Genomic DNA, 14,051 nt, shown 5'->3' with positions numbered 1-14,051 from the left:
AGATGTGAGGTCAGACGGGTAGATGTGAGGTCAGACGGGTAGATGTGAGGACAGACGGGTAGATGTGAGGTCAGACAGGTAGATGTGAGGTCAGACAGGTAGATGTGAGGTCAGACGGGTAGATGTGAGGACAGACGGGTAGATGTGAGGTCAGACAGGTAGATGTGAGGTCAGACAGGTAGATGTGAGGTCAGACAGGTAGATGTGAGGTCAGACAGGTAGATGTGAGGTCAGACAGGTAGATGTGAGGTCAGACAGGTAGATGTGAGGTCAGACAGGGTTAAATCAAACACCAGAGTTGATTAGAATCTATTTATTTATTGAACCTTTTGTGGAATCACCTCCTTTGATCGACAACCATCAGTTCTGACACACACACACACGCACACACACACACACACACACACACACACACACACACACACACACACACACACACACACACACACACACACACACACACACACACACACACACACACACACACACACACACACACACATCAGAACCGTCACGAGGCTTCAGAGAAAGTTCTAGAAGTTCTTCTTCATCTGGACTCGTGGCTCCAGAGACAGTCCTCCAGGGTCTGTCGTCTGGTCCAGCCTCCAGTCCTGTCTCCCATGTTCACGCTCTCTCCAGGTCCTTGTACTTCTTGCGGAACACGGACACCTGGTCCTTGAAGAGCACCGGGTCCAGGCGCAGCTGCGAGTGCACCAGAGGCATGTAGCCAAACCAGCTGAAGGTGTTGATGCACTCCTGCCGCTGACTGAAGTGCTCGGGGTCGACCCAAGGAACCGTCCTGGTGCCCTGGTGAGCCAAGAGAAGGTGGTGAGACTAAGAGCATCGGCAGGATCTCAGGAAGAGGAGCGCCCACCTGTGGACCCGGGAGCTCCTTGGACTGCTTCCTCTGGACCACTTTGATTGGCGGCAGGTGCGTCGCAGCAGAGACCAGGAAGTTCATGAGGATGTCCTCGCAGTTGCACGAGCGGTCCACCAGAGTTCTCAGGGACTGGGGCAGGTAATGAGTGAACAGGTAGTGGTAGTACCTGCGAACATATGCAGAGTTTGAAACATGTTACCACAGTCCTATGAAACTGCTGTTCTCAGAGCGAACACTAGAGGTCGCTTCAGACTCACAGACTTCTTGTCCATCACATCAGAAGTTCAACCTTTAACGTCTGAACATTTGTTTCTTTATTATTCAGTAAAACATAAAAACAATCGATACAAAACTACTTCCAAGCTTTTCAACTTAAAAAAATATATTTTTATTATAGAAACGTTAGGATTAAAGAATTAATGTTTTACGATATTAAGGCTTAAACTCAAAAAGATGATTCAATAGAAGAAAACGGTTCAAATAAAGGAAAAATGTTTAAATTAATTTTTTATTGAAATAAATGTTTTGTTTTGAAAAAACTTTTGATGATATTGTTTTTGATCAAAATCCACTTTCTTTTATTCATTTATTTTATTGTGCAACTGATGTGTTTGATTGACTTTTTAATGTTAGTAAATCGTTTGTGTCATTCTTTTATTTTATTGGACAGACTTGTAGAGGCTCATGTTCTTCTGCTGAATTATCTGTGAAATCATGGTTTATTCTTGAGATTCTTCTCTTAATGATGACGTTTAAGTGTTTGAACAGTTTATAAAACGCTTGATGTGTCAGTCGTGGATCTTATTCCTGCCGTGATGAGCTTCATTCATGTCGCAGTATGACGTGATGATGGACTAGAGCTCAGATGATGGAACCCTGGATTCAGGAGATGTTCACCCTCGACATGGTGAAGAGAGAACCACACGTTGAGCTGGAGCGACTTTACTTTCAGCCTGTTTTGAACTCTGTGGCTCTGATGGAGGTCCAGCTGACAGCAGCACATGCCGAGCGTCTGTAACGGAGACTATTGAGACTTGTCTAGACGAACAACAGCTCCACGTCGGCCTCAGATGGAAGAAGTTCTTCAGGTGGTCACCTGTGGTAGAAGGCAGCTCCAGTCAGCACGATGGAGTAGTCGTTGGTCCACTTGGACGTGTAGCCCCAGGCGTGTTTCAGGGGGTCCCAGAAGTGGCTCCTGGGCGGGTAACCCACGATCCTCTCGGGGAAGCTCCTCCACACCAGGAAGGCGAAGTTGACCTGAACGACAAGAGTCAATCCTGAAGCTCCTCCTTCTCGCCATCGTGTCCACAAACCTCACTGGTCAGCAGAACCGTGTCCTCGTCCAGGCTCAGCACAGCTTCCGTTTCTATGGCAACGTGAGGTAGAAACCGACTGGAGGCCTGCGACACAAACATGAGCCATCGGGGAAAGTCAGGACATGAGCGACACACCTGTCACAGAGAGGACGAGATTCTTACCTTCCGTCTGCCGTCCGTCACCGTGAGAGGAACCGACATGGGCGGAGCTTTCTCACTGTTCCAGATGATGATGATCTGCAGGAATGATGTCGGCGTTCAATAACATCCCAGAAAACTCAGGTTATTATTTATTACTCAAGGTTATGTTGGTGTCTCAACAAGAAGGATGTGTCTCGCCTTCAGTTCATACAAAACAGCCAGAATTCTGATTCGCTCTCGTAGAAGAACTCACATTTCTCCGATTCTTAAATCTCTGCATTAGTTTGTTTCAGGATCATTTTAAAATTCTGGTTCTGACTTTCAGATCTTTTCATGGTAAGATTTCATTAATTAATTAATAAAACAAGTTTTAAAAAGTTTTTTTTGATTTTGTCAAGAGTTAAATAACATTTGTACATTTTTTAACAATTTTTGGTTAAAAAGAATATTTTGTATGCAACAATATTGAACTTATATGGTATATATTCATCATCCACGTATATATATATATATATATATATATATATATATATATAAGATGATTCAATAAAAGAAAACGGTTCAAATAAAGGAGGGGTTAATATATATATATATATATATATATATATATTTCTATTTCGTCCCTACTGACCGCCAGAGGCGGTGCTTCAAGCACTGAATGTATCCATCTCGCGCATGCGCAGTTCGAGTTTAATACCAACAAAGTCACCTGTGACCCCTGAAGGGTTTATCTTCCGGTGACATCAGAGGATCTGTTCCTTTTCATCTTCTCGCTGCGCAAGTAGCATGTCACCGAGCTAGCTCAAGGACTAGCTCTTTCGTTGCCGGTAGTCACGCGACTTCTGTCGGAGCTGCGAAACTTTCGCCCTCCAGAGACTGCAACGAACTTTTGACGCGGAGAAGTTGTAGCGGCTCGCCGTGGACACTTCCGGAGATCGTCATCGTTTGGCTGAGTACCAATTTTCTTATCGTTGAATATCAGTACAACCTGTTGTACTCGCTTTGGTTGTATTTGATTTATTTCGGTGAAAGGAAGCGTACTCGCTCCCTCTCCCGACATTGTACTCTATATTTATATATCATTGACTATCAGTACAACCTGTCGTACTCGCTTTTGGTTGTATTTTGATTTATTTCGGTGAACGGAAGAGTACTCGCTCCCTCTCCCGACATTGTACTCTAAACTTATATATCATTGAATATAAGTACAACCTGTTGTGCTCGCTTTTGGTTGTATTTTGATTTATTTCGGTGAACGGAAGTGTATTCGCTCCCTCTCCCGACATTGTACTCTATATTTATATATCATTGAATATCAGTACAACCTGTTGTACTCGCTTTGGTTGTATTTTGATTTATTTCGGTGAACGGAGGCGTACTCGCTCCCTCTCCCGACATTGTACTCTATATTTATATATCATTGAATATAAGTACAACCTGTTGTACTCGCTTTTGGTTGTATTCTGATTATTTCGGTGAACGGAAGTGTACTCGCTCCCTCTCCCGACATCGTACTCTATATTTATATTCAATGAATACCAGTACAACCTGTTGTACTCACTTTGGTTGTACTTTTGATTTCTTGGTGACGGCAGTGTTTTCGCTCCCTCTCCCAACATTGTACACTAAATATTTATATATCGGTACAACCTGTTGTAATCGCTTTTGGTTGTATTTCGATTTCTCTTGGTGACGGCAGTGTTTTCGCTCCCTCTCCCGACATTTATATTGCTGTTTTTTCAGCTACTGAAGTAGATTCTTTTATATTTGTTGGTGACGACTGCGTATTTGCTTCCTCTCCCAGCATCTGTGATACTTCCATCTCATATGTCTAACACTCGTTGGTGAAGGCTGTGTTTTCGCTCCCTCTCCCAGCGTTTGTGATAATTCTATCTCATATGTGTAACACTTGTTGGTGACGACTGCGTGTTCGATTCCTCTCCCAGCATCTGTGATACTTTTATCTCATATGTGTAACACTTGTTGGTGACGACTGCGTATTTGCTTCCTCTCCCAGCATCTGTGATACTTCTATCTCATATGTGTAACACTTGTTGGTGACGACTGCGTGTTCGCTTCCTCTCCCAGCATCTGTGATACTTCTATCTCATATGTGTGACACTTGTTGGTGACGACTGCGTATTCGCTTCCTCTCCCAGCATCTGTGATACTTCTATCTCATATGTGTAACACTTGTTGGTGACGACTGCGTGTTCGCTTCCTCTCCCAGCATCTGTGATACTTCTATCTCATATGTGTGACACTTGTTGGTGACGACTGCGTATTCGCTTCCTCTCCCAGCATCTGTGATACTTCTATCTCATATGTGTAACACTTGTTGGTGACGACTGCGTGTTCGCTTCCTCTCCCAGCATCTGTGATACTTCTATCTCATATGTGTGACACTTGTTGGTGACGACTGCGTATTCGCTTCCTCTCCCAGCATCTGTGATACTTCTATCTCATATGTGTGACACTTGTTGGTGACGACTGCGTATTCGCTTCCTCTCCCAGCATCTGTGATACTTCTATCTCATATGTGTGACACTTGTTGGTGACGACTGCGTATTCGCTTCCTCTCCCAGCATCTGTGATACTTCTATCTCATATGTGTAACACTTGTTGGTGACGACTGCGTGTTCGCTTCCTCTCCCAGCATCTGTGATACTTCTATCTCATATGTGTAACACTTGTTGGTGACGACTGCGTGTTCGCTTCCTCTCCCAGCATCTGTGATACTTCTATCTCATATGTGTAACACTTGTTGGTGAAGACTGCGTATTCGCTTCCTCTCCCGGAATCCGTGATACTTCTATCTCATATGTGTAACACTCGTTGGTGAAGGCTGTGTTTTTGCTCCCGCTCCCAGCGTTTGTGATAATTCTATCTCATGTGTGTAACACTTGTTGGTGACGACTGCGTGTTCGCTTCCTCTCCCAGCATCTGTGATACTTCTATCTCATATGTGTGACACTCGTTGGTGAAGGCTGTTTTCGCTCCCGCTCCCAGCGTTTGTGATAATTCTATCTCATATGTGTAACACTCGTGGTGAAGGCTGTGTTTTCGCTCCCGCTCCCAGCGTTTGTTGTTTTTTCTCTGTGTGGCCTTTTGCTCGTTGCTAACATGCTTGGCGGCCACTCCTGCTCAGTCTGTATGGCTTCTCTGCAGCCCGAAGATGGCCATGATATGTGTCCCTCATGCCTTGGTCTCGAGCATCTGAGGGAAGGTCTTTCAGAAGATCCCTGCATGAACTGCAGCTTCATGCCCCGGGGAATAAGGGCTGCCAGACTTGCTGAGGTAGAGCAACTGTTGGGCCTCGTTTCGTTGCCTGAGCAGTTAACCTCAGCCCAGCGGCAGACTCCAGCTCAATCCCGCCGATCTAAACGGCGGGCTGCTGAGACTAGAGGCCCCACTTCTAGGAAGAAGGTTAGAGAGTCCGGACTTGCTTCCAAGGTGGACCAATTAACGGAGGAGGTTAATCAAATGAGATCCTTCTTCCTGGCCTTCAAGTCTGGGACTGGTGAAAGAGAGTTGGGTGATCCTGCTCCTCCTCCAGCCATCTTGGAACCGGAGGAAGATATAATCTCCATGGCAGCTTCAGCCACTGAGTTCGCCGAATATGGAGAGGAGGTGGTACCACAGCGTGTAGCCTCCCACGCCTCTGCGGCGGCCTCCCGTTCTTCAGCCCACAGCTCTACTGTCGGTTCTGGAGACGGCTCTATGGGGGCCATCATTCGTACGGCCCTGGCTCGCCTGCAGTTGGATATCCCGCAGGCTCAGCCAGCTTCGGCCAGTGCCTTTTTCAGACGCGGATCAGCTCCCGTCAACTTTACTGTGCCTCCATCTAACGAATATTTGAGGGAGTTGCATGCATGATGGAGGGACTCTAGAGCCCTCTCTCGTGCAAACTCAGACGCCCGGACCCTGGCAGCCATGCAGGATGCACCCAAGTTTGGGTTGGGCCGCATACCAGCGGTTGAGCCGGCAATAGCTGCGTTAATTGTCTCACCTGATGAGGCGCTGAGACCGGATGTGAGGTGTCCTCGTTCCCAGTGTCGGGTGACCGATGACCTGCTCTCCAAAACCTATGACGCAGTGGCACGCATGGGACGCATAGGTAATTCCCACCTGATGCTTGCTTTATCAGCATCTATACAGGAGACCCCACTGGATGCTTCCGTCCATAATTTCAGCGACGCTTCCCTGCAGGCATTCGCGCTGATGTCTAGAGAGCTGGGGCGGTTGATGTCTACTCTTGTCCAGGCTCGCCGCCAGGTTTGGCTGGCACAATCACCTCTGACAGAGGCATGCAGGAGAACCCTCCGCAGTGTTCCAGTGGAACCGGGGGAACTGTTTGGACCTGCAGCGCTAGAGGCACTTGAACGAACTGTCCAAGCCAGACAAACTCAACAGCAGCTGTCCGGGCTTCGCAGGAGTGGGCCTCCTCCAGGCAGACCTAGGGGATCACCAGCTCCCCCCCAGCGCCGTTCTCAGCCACAGGCTTACCCCAGAGGCTACCTCAGGTCTCAGCGCCCAAGCCCACAGCCTGCTCAGCAGGCGGCACAGACTTTTCGAGCCCCTGAGCGGCTGCCCTCTAGGCAACCTCAGGCCCCACATACTGTCCGTCGTACCCCCAGAGCCTTTCGAGGCCGGGGGACCCAGCGCTGAGGCATTGGGGTCGGCCGTCGGCTGTTTTTCCCAACAACAGCTCATCTATTGGGCTGCTTCCACCCGGGACCCTTGGGTGCTCTCCACCTTGACCAATGGGTACAAGCTTCAGTTCCGACGCCGGCCCCCAACCATTGGCCGGGTCAAGATGACCATCATATGCGACCCGGCAAAAGCCCAAACCCTCACCCAGAAGTTGTCCGTCCTCCTGGACAAGGGTGCAATCGAGCAGATAGATCCCCTGTTACAACCAGGAGGGGTCTACTCGACTTATTTTCTGGTTACAAAGAGAGATGGCGGACTCCGCCCTATCCTCGACTTAAGGGGAATCAACAAGTTCCTGAAAGTCTTGAGATTCCACATGCTCAGCCCTGCAGAGGTTCTGCGCACTGTCTCCAGGCAGGAGTGGTTTACTTCAATAGACCTGAAGGATGCATACTTTCATGTGGCCATAGCACAACACCACAGACGGTTCCTGAGGTTCCCCTTTCAGGGACGTCATTTTCAGTTCAGGGTGCTCCCGTTCGGCCTCTCCCTTTCGCCACGGGTATTTACCAGGGTTGTAATGGCAGCCCTTTCGCCCCTGCAGTCGCAGGGCATGAAGATCCTGCCCTACCTAGACGATTGGCTCATCTGTGCTTCGTCCCGGTCTCGGGCGACCCTGGACACCACAAGCCTCCTTTCCCATGTGTCTCGACTAGGTCTCAGGGTGAACTCTACAAAGAGTTGCCTAGTTCCCTCACAGAGAAAAATTTTTCTCGGGATAACTCTCGATACAGTTTCAATGAAGGCCTGGCCTTCACCACAGCGGGTGGACGACATCCTCCGCCTCCTTCCCCTCACAACAGACGCCTCCCTCTCAGGGTGGGGTGCAGTGTGGCAAAACCGTACAGCCCAGGGGCTGTGGTCTGCTCGAGACTGCTCGGAGCACATCAATGTTCTAGAGCTACGAGCTGTGTATATGGCCCTGCAATACTTTCTTCCCTTCCTGAGAGGGCGACATGTGCTTGTGCGGTCAGACAATGTGTCGACCGTATCGCATATAAACCACCAGGGGGGCACCCGGTCTGCACAGCTGTTGCAAGCATCCCGGGACCTCCTGCTGTGGGCGGCTCCACGCCTGGCCAGCCTAAGAGCAATGTATTTGCCCGGGGACCGGAATCAGGTCGCAGACCTGCTCTCTCGGGGCAAGCCCCCATCGGGGGAGTGGCGGCTTCACCCAGAGGTGGTGCTCAATATCTGGGACACATTCGGCAGAGCAGAGGTAGATCTGTTTGCCACAAGGGAGTCGACCCATTGTCCCCTCTGGTTCTCCCTGAAGGAGGAAAGCAGTCCTCTGGGCCAGGATGCTCTTGCGCATGGCTGACCAGAAGGTCTCCTCTACGCTTTTCCCCCAATACCTCTGATATTCTCAACACTGCAGAGGGTCCTCCAGCAGGGTCACAGGCTGCTGTTGGTAGCCCCCATCTGGCCAGGGAGAACATGGTTTCCACTGCTGCGCAGGCTCTGCCGCAGCTCACCATGGCGCCTCCCCGACAGGAACGATCTCCTGTCTCAGCTAGAGGGCCAGATTTGGCATCCCGACCCTCTTCGCCTGCAACTATGGGTCTGGCCGCTGCAGGGCCCAACCCGCTTCTGACGCAGTGTTCAGATGCTGTCTGCGACACTATACTAAACGCCAGGGCGCCTTCTACACGGCTGCAGTATGCAAATAGGTGGCAACTGTTTACTGCATGGTGTTCAGACAGGGGTGAGGACCCTGTGCACTGTTCAGTCCCAAAGATTCTGGAGTTCCTCCAGTCACTATTGGACAGTGGCTGGTCTCCTGCCACACTGAGGGTATACACAGCAGCCATTTCCTCTCAACATGCTCGGGTAGATGATAACACAGTGGGGTCCCACAGACTGGTGTCCCTCTTTCTAAAGGGCGCGTGGCGATTACGCCCCCCACGCACACAGCGTGCCCCAGCATGGGATTTGCACCTGGTGCTCGACGCTTTGTGTCTGCCTCCCTTTGAACCCCTGGCTCAGGCAGAGCTGAAGTGGGTTTCTGCTAAGACTGCTTTTCGCCTTGCCATCGCTTCAGCGAAGCGTGTTGGGGAACTACATGCCCTGTCTGTGAGTGAGTCATGTCTGCGGTGGAGCTCAGACGGCTCAGGGGTTACCCTCTGGCCAAATATGGCTTTTCTCCCAAAGGTTCTGTCATTATCGAGCCTCAACCGTCCCATTCAAGTGGCACAATTCATTCCCCCGGAAGGGGAAGACAGGTTGAGACTGCTGTGCCCTGTGCGGGCTCTAAGAACCTATGTAGCTGCAACCGCAAGTATAAGACGGTCGGACCAGCTCTTCATTTGCTATGGTGGCCCTAGGAAAGGTTGTGCTCTTTCCAAACAGCGACTGTCTCACTGGATCGTGGATGTTATTACCCACGCATATAAAGGAAGTGGTCACCCCCTGCCATTCGAGGTGAGGTGCCACTCTACCAGAGCGATGTCTAAGTCATGGGCGGCCCTACGCGGGGTACCCCTGGAGGACATCTGTGAGGCAGCATCATGGTGCTCACCAAGCACTTTTTTCAGGTTCTATCGAGTGAATGTCGCCACTCCTTATCAATTAGGTGTGGTCCTGTTTCCCGACTCTGTTGCTTCCCCTCAATGAGGTATGTACTGGGATTCCTCATGACCTTGTTGTTATGGCTCATCCAGTCCTTGAAGCACCGCCTCTGGCGGTCAGTAGGGAAGAAATAGAACAAAAGTTACGTATGTAACTACGGTTCTATGAGTCCTGGATGACCGCCAGAGCGTTCTGTCACTCAGAATCCTTGTGGCTTCGCGAGAAGATTCTGCAGGAACAGATCCTCTGATGTCACCGGAAGTTATACCCCTTCATCAGGGGTCACAGGTGACTTTGTTGGTATTAAACTCGAACCGCGCATGCGCGAGATGGATACATTCAGTGCTTGAAGCACCGCCTCTGGCGGTCATCCGGGACTCATAGAACCGTAGTTACATACGTAACTTTCGTTTTCTCTCAATGTTGTTTCAAGTGGTATGTTTTTTACTGGAAAACTGTCAGGTTAATTCTAGAAATAACTTGAGCGAGAACTGTGTAGTATTGATAGTATTGATAGTATTGAATTGTAGTGAATATAAGGTTAAATTTGATCAGAACGACCAGCACTCTGGTTATAACAAATATTAAAATGTAATATTTTAAGAATATACCTGGAATAATGGAGCACCACCTTTGAGTCTTAGTCCAAAGGAAACTATTAAAATTACATGGATAATATTATAATTATTATAATTTACTTTGTTTTTTTAGTGGAAGCAAAATCAAACATGAAGGAAAAGCGCTATACAAATATTACTTACTAACTTACTTACATACAAATCCCCCTTTGGTCATTGTTGGGAAACCGTCGCTGTTTGTCCATCAAGGCCAAGGTTGTTGTACGGCGTCGAATGTCATCCAACTCATCCAAGATCGTCCCAGAGTGTCCATAGGGTTCCTGGCAATAGTGTCAGTGATACACAGATTGATGTGTTTCACCCTTATCACCCCCTTTCCTACCATTAACCAAACATTTGGTAAAGACCATATGGATGGGGGAATGGAGTTCAGAACATTATGTTTGTCAATTCTCTACATCCGGGCCAATGACATGGGTGTGTCTAAAACCAGATAAAAAAAGAATAAAAATATTTGCATCACGACTGAAAGTACACAATGAGAGGGATGAAAGAGCTGACAGAGAAGAAAAAAATCACACAAAGGGAAGATTAATTTTTTCTTTGTCGTCCTATTAATGTGATTTTGGATCTTTTGTGGTTCTTGTACCATTGACAGACATTTCCAAACATCTCTTTATTTAATTTTTCATTATAACATTATATTATTTATTTATTATTTATTTAAAGTAGGGTAAGTATAAGTAGTAAAAACAGTGTTATAATTAGTAGCAAAAGTACAAGTAGAATTTGTAGTAAAGCTAAAGTAGAACATGATGGACAGGAGTTTACTAGTGAGTCTAGCTTCATTCCACAGAGCCCTCCTGATCAACCTGTCCGACCTGTTGACACTTCTGTTCTCAACCCAACACACCTCAGCATAAAACGAAAGTTACGTATGTAACTACGAGTCCAGGATGACCGGCAGAGGCGGTGCTTCAAGCACTGAATGTATCCATCTCGCGCATGCGCTGTTCGAGTTTTAATACCAACAAAGTCGGTGACCCCTGATGACCCCGGATAGGGTATATCTTCTGGTGACATCAGAGGATCTGTTCCTGCAGAATCTTCTCGCGAAGTCACAAGGATTCTGAGTGACAGAACGCTCTGGCGGCCATCCAGGACTCATAGAACCGTAGTTACATACGTAACTTTTGTTCTATTTCTTCCCTACTGACCGCCAGAGGCGGTGCTTCAAGCACTGGATGAGCCATAACAACAAGGTCATGAGGAATCCCAGTACATACCTCATTGAGGGGAAGCAACAGAGTCGGGAAACAGGACCACACCTAATAGATAAGGAGTGGCGACATTCACTCGATAGAACCTGAAAAAAGTGCTTGGTGAGCACCATGATGCTGCCTCACAGATGTCCTCCAGGGGTACCCCGCGTAGGGCCGCCCATGACTTAGACATCGCTCTGGTAGAGTGGCACCTCACCTCGAATGGCAGGGGGTGACCACTTCCTTTATATGCGTGGGTAATAACATCCACGATCCAGTGAGACAGTCGCTGTTTGGAAAGAGCACAGCCTTTCCTAGGGCCACCATAGCAAAGCAAGAGCTGGTCCGACCATCTTATACTTGAGGTTGCAGCTACATAGGTCCTCAGAGCCCGCACAGGGCACAGCAGTCCCAACCTGTCTTCCCCTTCCGGGGGAATAAATTGTGCCACTTGAATGGGACGGTTAAGGTTCGATAAAGACAGAACCTTTGGTAGAAAAGCCATATTTGGCCAGAGGGTAACCCCTGAGCCGTCTGAGTTCCAACGCAGACATGACTCACTCACAGACAGGGCATGTAGTTCCCCAACACGCTTCGCTGAAGCAATGGCAAGGAGAAAAGCAGTCTTTGCAGAAACCCACTTCAGCTCTGCCTGAGCCAGGGGTTCAAAGGGAGGCAGACACAAAGCGTCGAGCACCAGGTGCAAATCCCATGCTGGGGCACGCTGTGTGAGTGGGGGGCGTAATCTCCAAGCGCCCTTTAGAAAGAGCGACACCAGTCTGTGGGACCCCACTGTGTTATTATCCACCCGAACATGTCGAGAGGAAATGGCTGCCGCGTATACCCTCAGTGTAGCAGGAGAACGGCCACTGTCCAATAGTGACTGGAGGAAGTCCAGAATCTTTGGGACTGAACAGTGCACAGGGTCCTCACCCCTGTCTGAACACCATGCAGTAAACAGTTGCCACCTGTTTGCATACTGCAGCCGGGTAGAAGGCGCCCTGGCGTTTAGTATAGTATCGCAGACAGCATCTGAACACTCCGTCAGAAGCGGGGTGGGTCCTGCAGCGGCCAGACCCATAGTTGCAGGCGAAGAGGGTCGGGATGCCAAATCTGGCCCTCTAGCTGAGACAGGAGATCCTTCCTGTCGGGCAGGCACCATGGTGAGCTGCAGCAGAGCCTGCGCAGCAGTGGAAACCATGTTCTCCCTGGACAGAAGGGGGCTACCAACAGCAGCCTGTGACCCTGCTGGAGGACCCTCTGTAGTTTTAAAAATATCAGAGGGATTGTGGGAAAAGCATAGAGGAGACCTTCTGGCCAGTCGTGTGCAAGAGCATCCTGGCCCAGAGGACTGCTTTCCTCTTTCAGGGAGAACCAGAGGGGGCAATGGGTCGAATCCTCTGTGGCAAACAGATCTACCTCTGCTCTGCCGAAGATATCCCAGATATTGATGTAATGAACTTATCTTCATTGGAAAACATCTGTGAAAGCTCACCCACTCCTCAGGATCTGAGTCAACATTCTTCCGTTGATAAGAAAACCCCACACCAGGTGAAATTGGCATTTCACAAACTTCGAGTGAGTAATCACAGCAGAGGAGGGATATTTCAGGGCAATAAGGTCCATTAGCCCGACTTCCCGAAGCAAGGAGGATTAGAAGTTTGACAAACGGTCAAGCTAAACCTTCAATGACCAAAAAGTTCAACACTTCATGGTGAGATTCTGACCAACCAAGATCAGATAAGAACTTTTATGGCTTCCTGCAGACGCAGAGTTTAAGAAGATGCGAACCAACATTGAAAGTGCTAACAGATGTTTTCACAGGCAGAATGTGTGTATGTGTGTGTGTGTCTTGGATAATATTCATCGAAATGTGTATGATCTGCTTAAAGAAATATACTTGTAAGTGAATGTATCTACGCGCAAGGTGTTGGAAGTTATCAAAATGAAGAAAGTAATCACAGATGAAATATAAGAATTGAATTAATCATTATCTGAACCTTCATTTTGTAATACATGTTCTATATTTGTCATGTTTGGTGTTATTTGAATTTTCACGCTCCGGGGGAAAATAATCTAGAAAGAACAAATCGTTTTAAAGCATTTTTAATGTACATATGATCTTTCTTGTGTGATGAGAAGAAAAGACAATTGGAGAGGTGAGGAGGTGAAGGAGGAGGGGGTGTTGGACTGGAAGGACCCTTTTCCCGCCGAAGAAACGTCAACCAATCATAAGGGTTTGCCCCTTTTTACGATCACTAAGTTTCAACATAAGAACTGTGTTCAACTTAGAGAATTCGTGTTGTTTCCTCCAAATGATCAGAGCGTACCTCTTAACATCAGAGCGTACCTCGTAACATCAGAGTTTATCACAACCCGCGTGATAAACTGGTTCATCACCAACTGCCTTCAAGACGATCTCCGGCCTCCTGACGAACTCCTGCAAGTCCAAACTGAGGACCGCACTGAAGGACCCACTTCCAGCATCCTTCCAGACTCCGTGAGTTTCTTAATAATCTTGACCAGACCGGTCCGATTATTCCAATATTCGCAGCACGTCTCCCAGACTGCGAATCTCCATCAAGTAGCAACA

The 14,051-nt window shown here is 48.3% G+C and overlaps 1 protein-coding gene and 1 pseudogene across 1 annotated transcript; one reads left to right on the top strand and one right to left on the bottom strand.

The window, feature by feature from the left end:
- Window positions 1-624: 624 nt before the first annotated feature.
- On the bottom strand, window positions 625-3,279 carry LOC148083060 (exostosin-1c-like). The gene is made up of 6 exons (XM_087785735.1): window positions 3,178-3,279; window positions 2,359-2,433; window positions 2,194-2,280; window positions 1,977-2,137; window positions 875-1,046; window positions 625-807 (listed from the first exon to the last, which is right to left on the bottom strand). Exons 1-6 carry the CDS (start codon window positions 3,277-3,279, stop codon window positions 625-627), a joined length of 780 nt encoding a protein of 259 aa, XP_087641861.1.
- A 2,304-nt stretch (window positions 3,280-5,583) lies between these two features.
- LOC148083059 (uncharacterized) lies at window positions 5,584-8,644 on the top strand (annotated as a pseudogene).
- Window positions 8,645-14,051: the final 5,407 nt, after the last annotated feature.

The sequence above is a fragment of the Callionymus lyra genome, chromosome 3 (genome assembly GCF_982586985.1).
Source record: "Callionymus lyra chromosome 3, fCalLyr1.hap1.1, whole genome shotgun sequence".
In the NCBI taxonomy this organism is placed as follows: domain Eukaryota; kingdom Metazoa; phylum Chordata; class Actinopteri; order Syngnathiformes; family Callionymidae; genus Callionymus; species Callionymus lyra.
Note: the sequence above shows the minus strand (reverse complement) of the source record. Positions and strands in the feature narration are given on the sequence as shown.

What these genes read in the sequence shown, in the direction of transcription:
- LOC148083060 (XM_087785735.1), bottom strand. Translation starts at nt 3,279, where the DNA reads ATGACGATCTCCGGAAGTGTCCACGGCGAGCCGCTACAACTTCTCCGC. An exon ending in GTTTCGCAGCTCCGACAGAA is followed by an intron (nt 2,434 to 3,177) that starts GTCGCGTGACTA and finishes TCATTCCTGCAG; the next exon opens with ATCATCATCATCTGGAACAG. An exon ending in AGGAGCTCCCGGGTCCACAG is followed by an intron (nt 808 to 874) that starts GTGGGCGCTCCT and finishes TTGGCTCACCAG; the next exon opens with GGCACCAGGACGGTTCCTTG.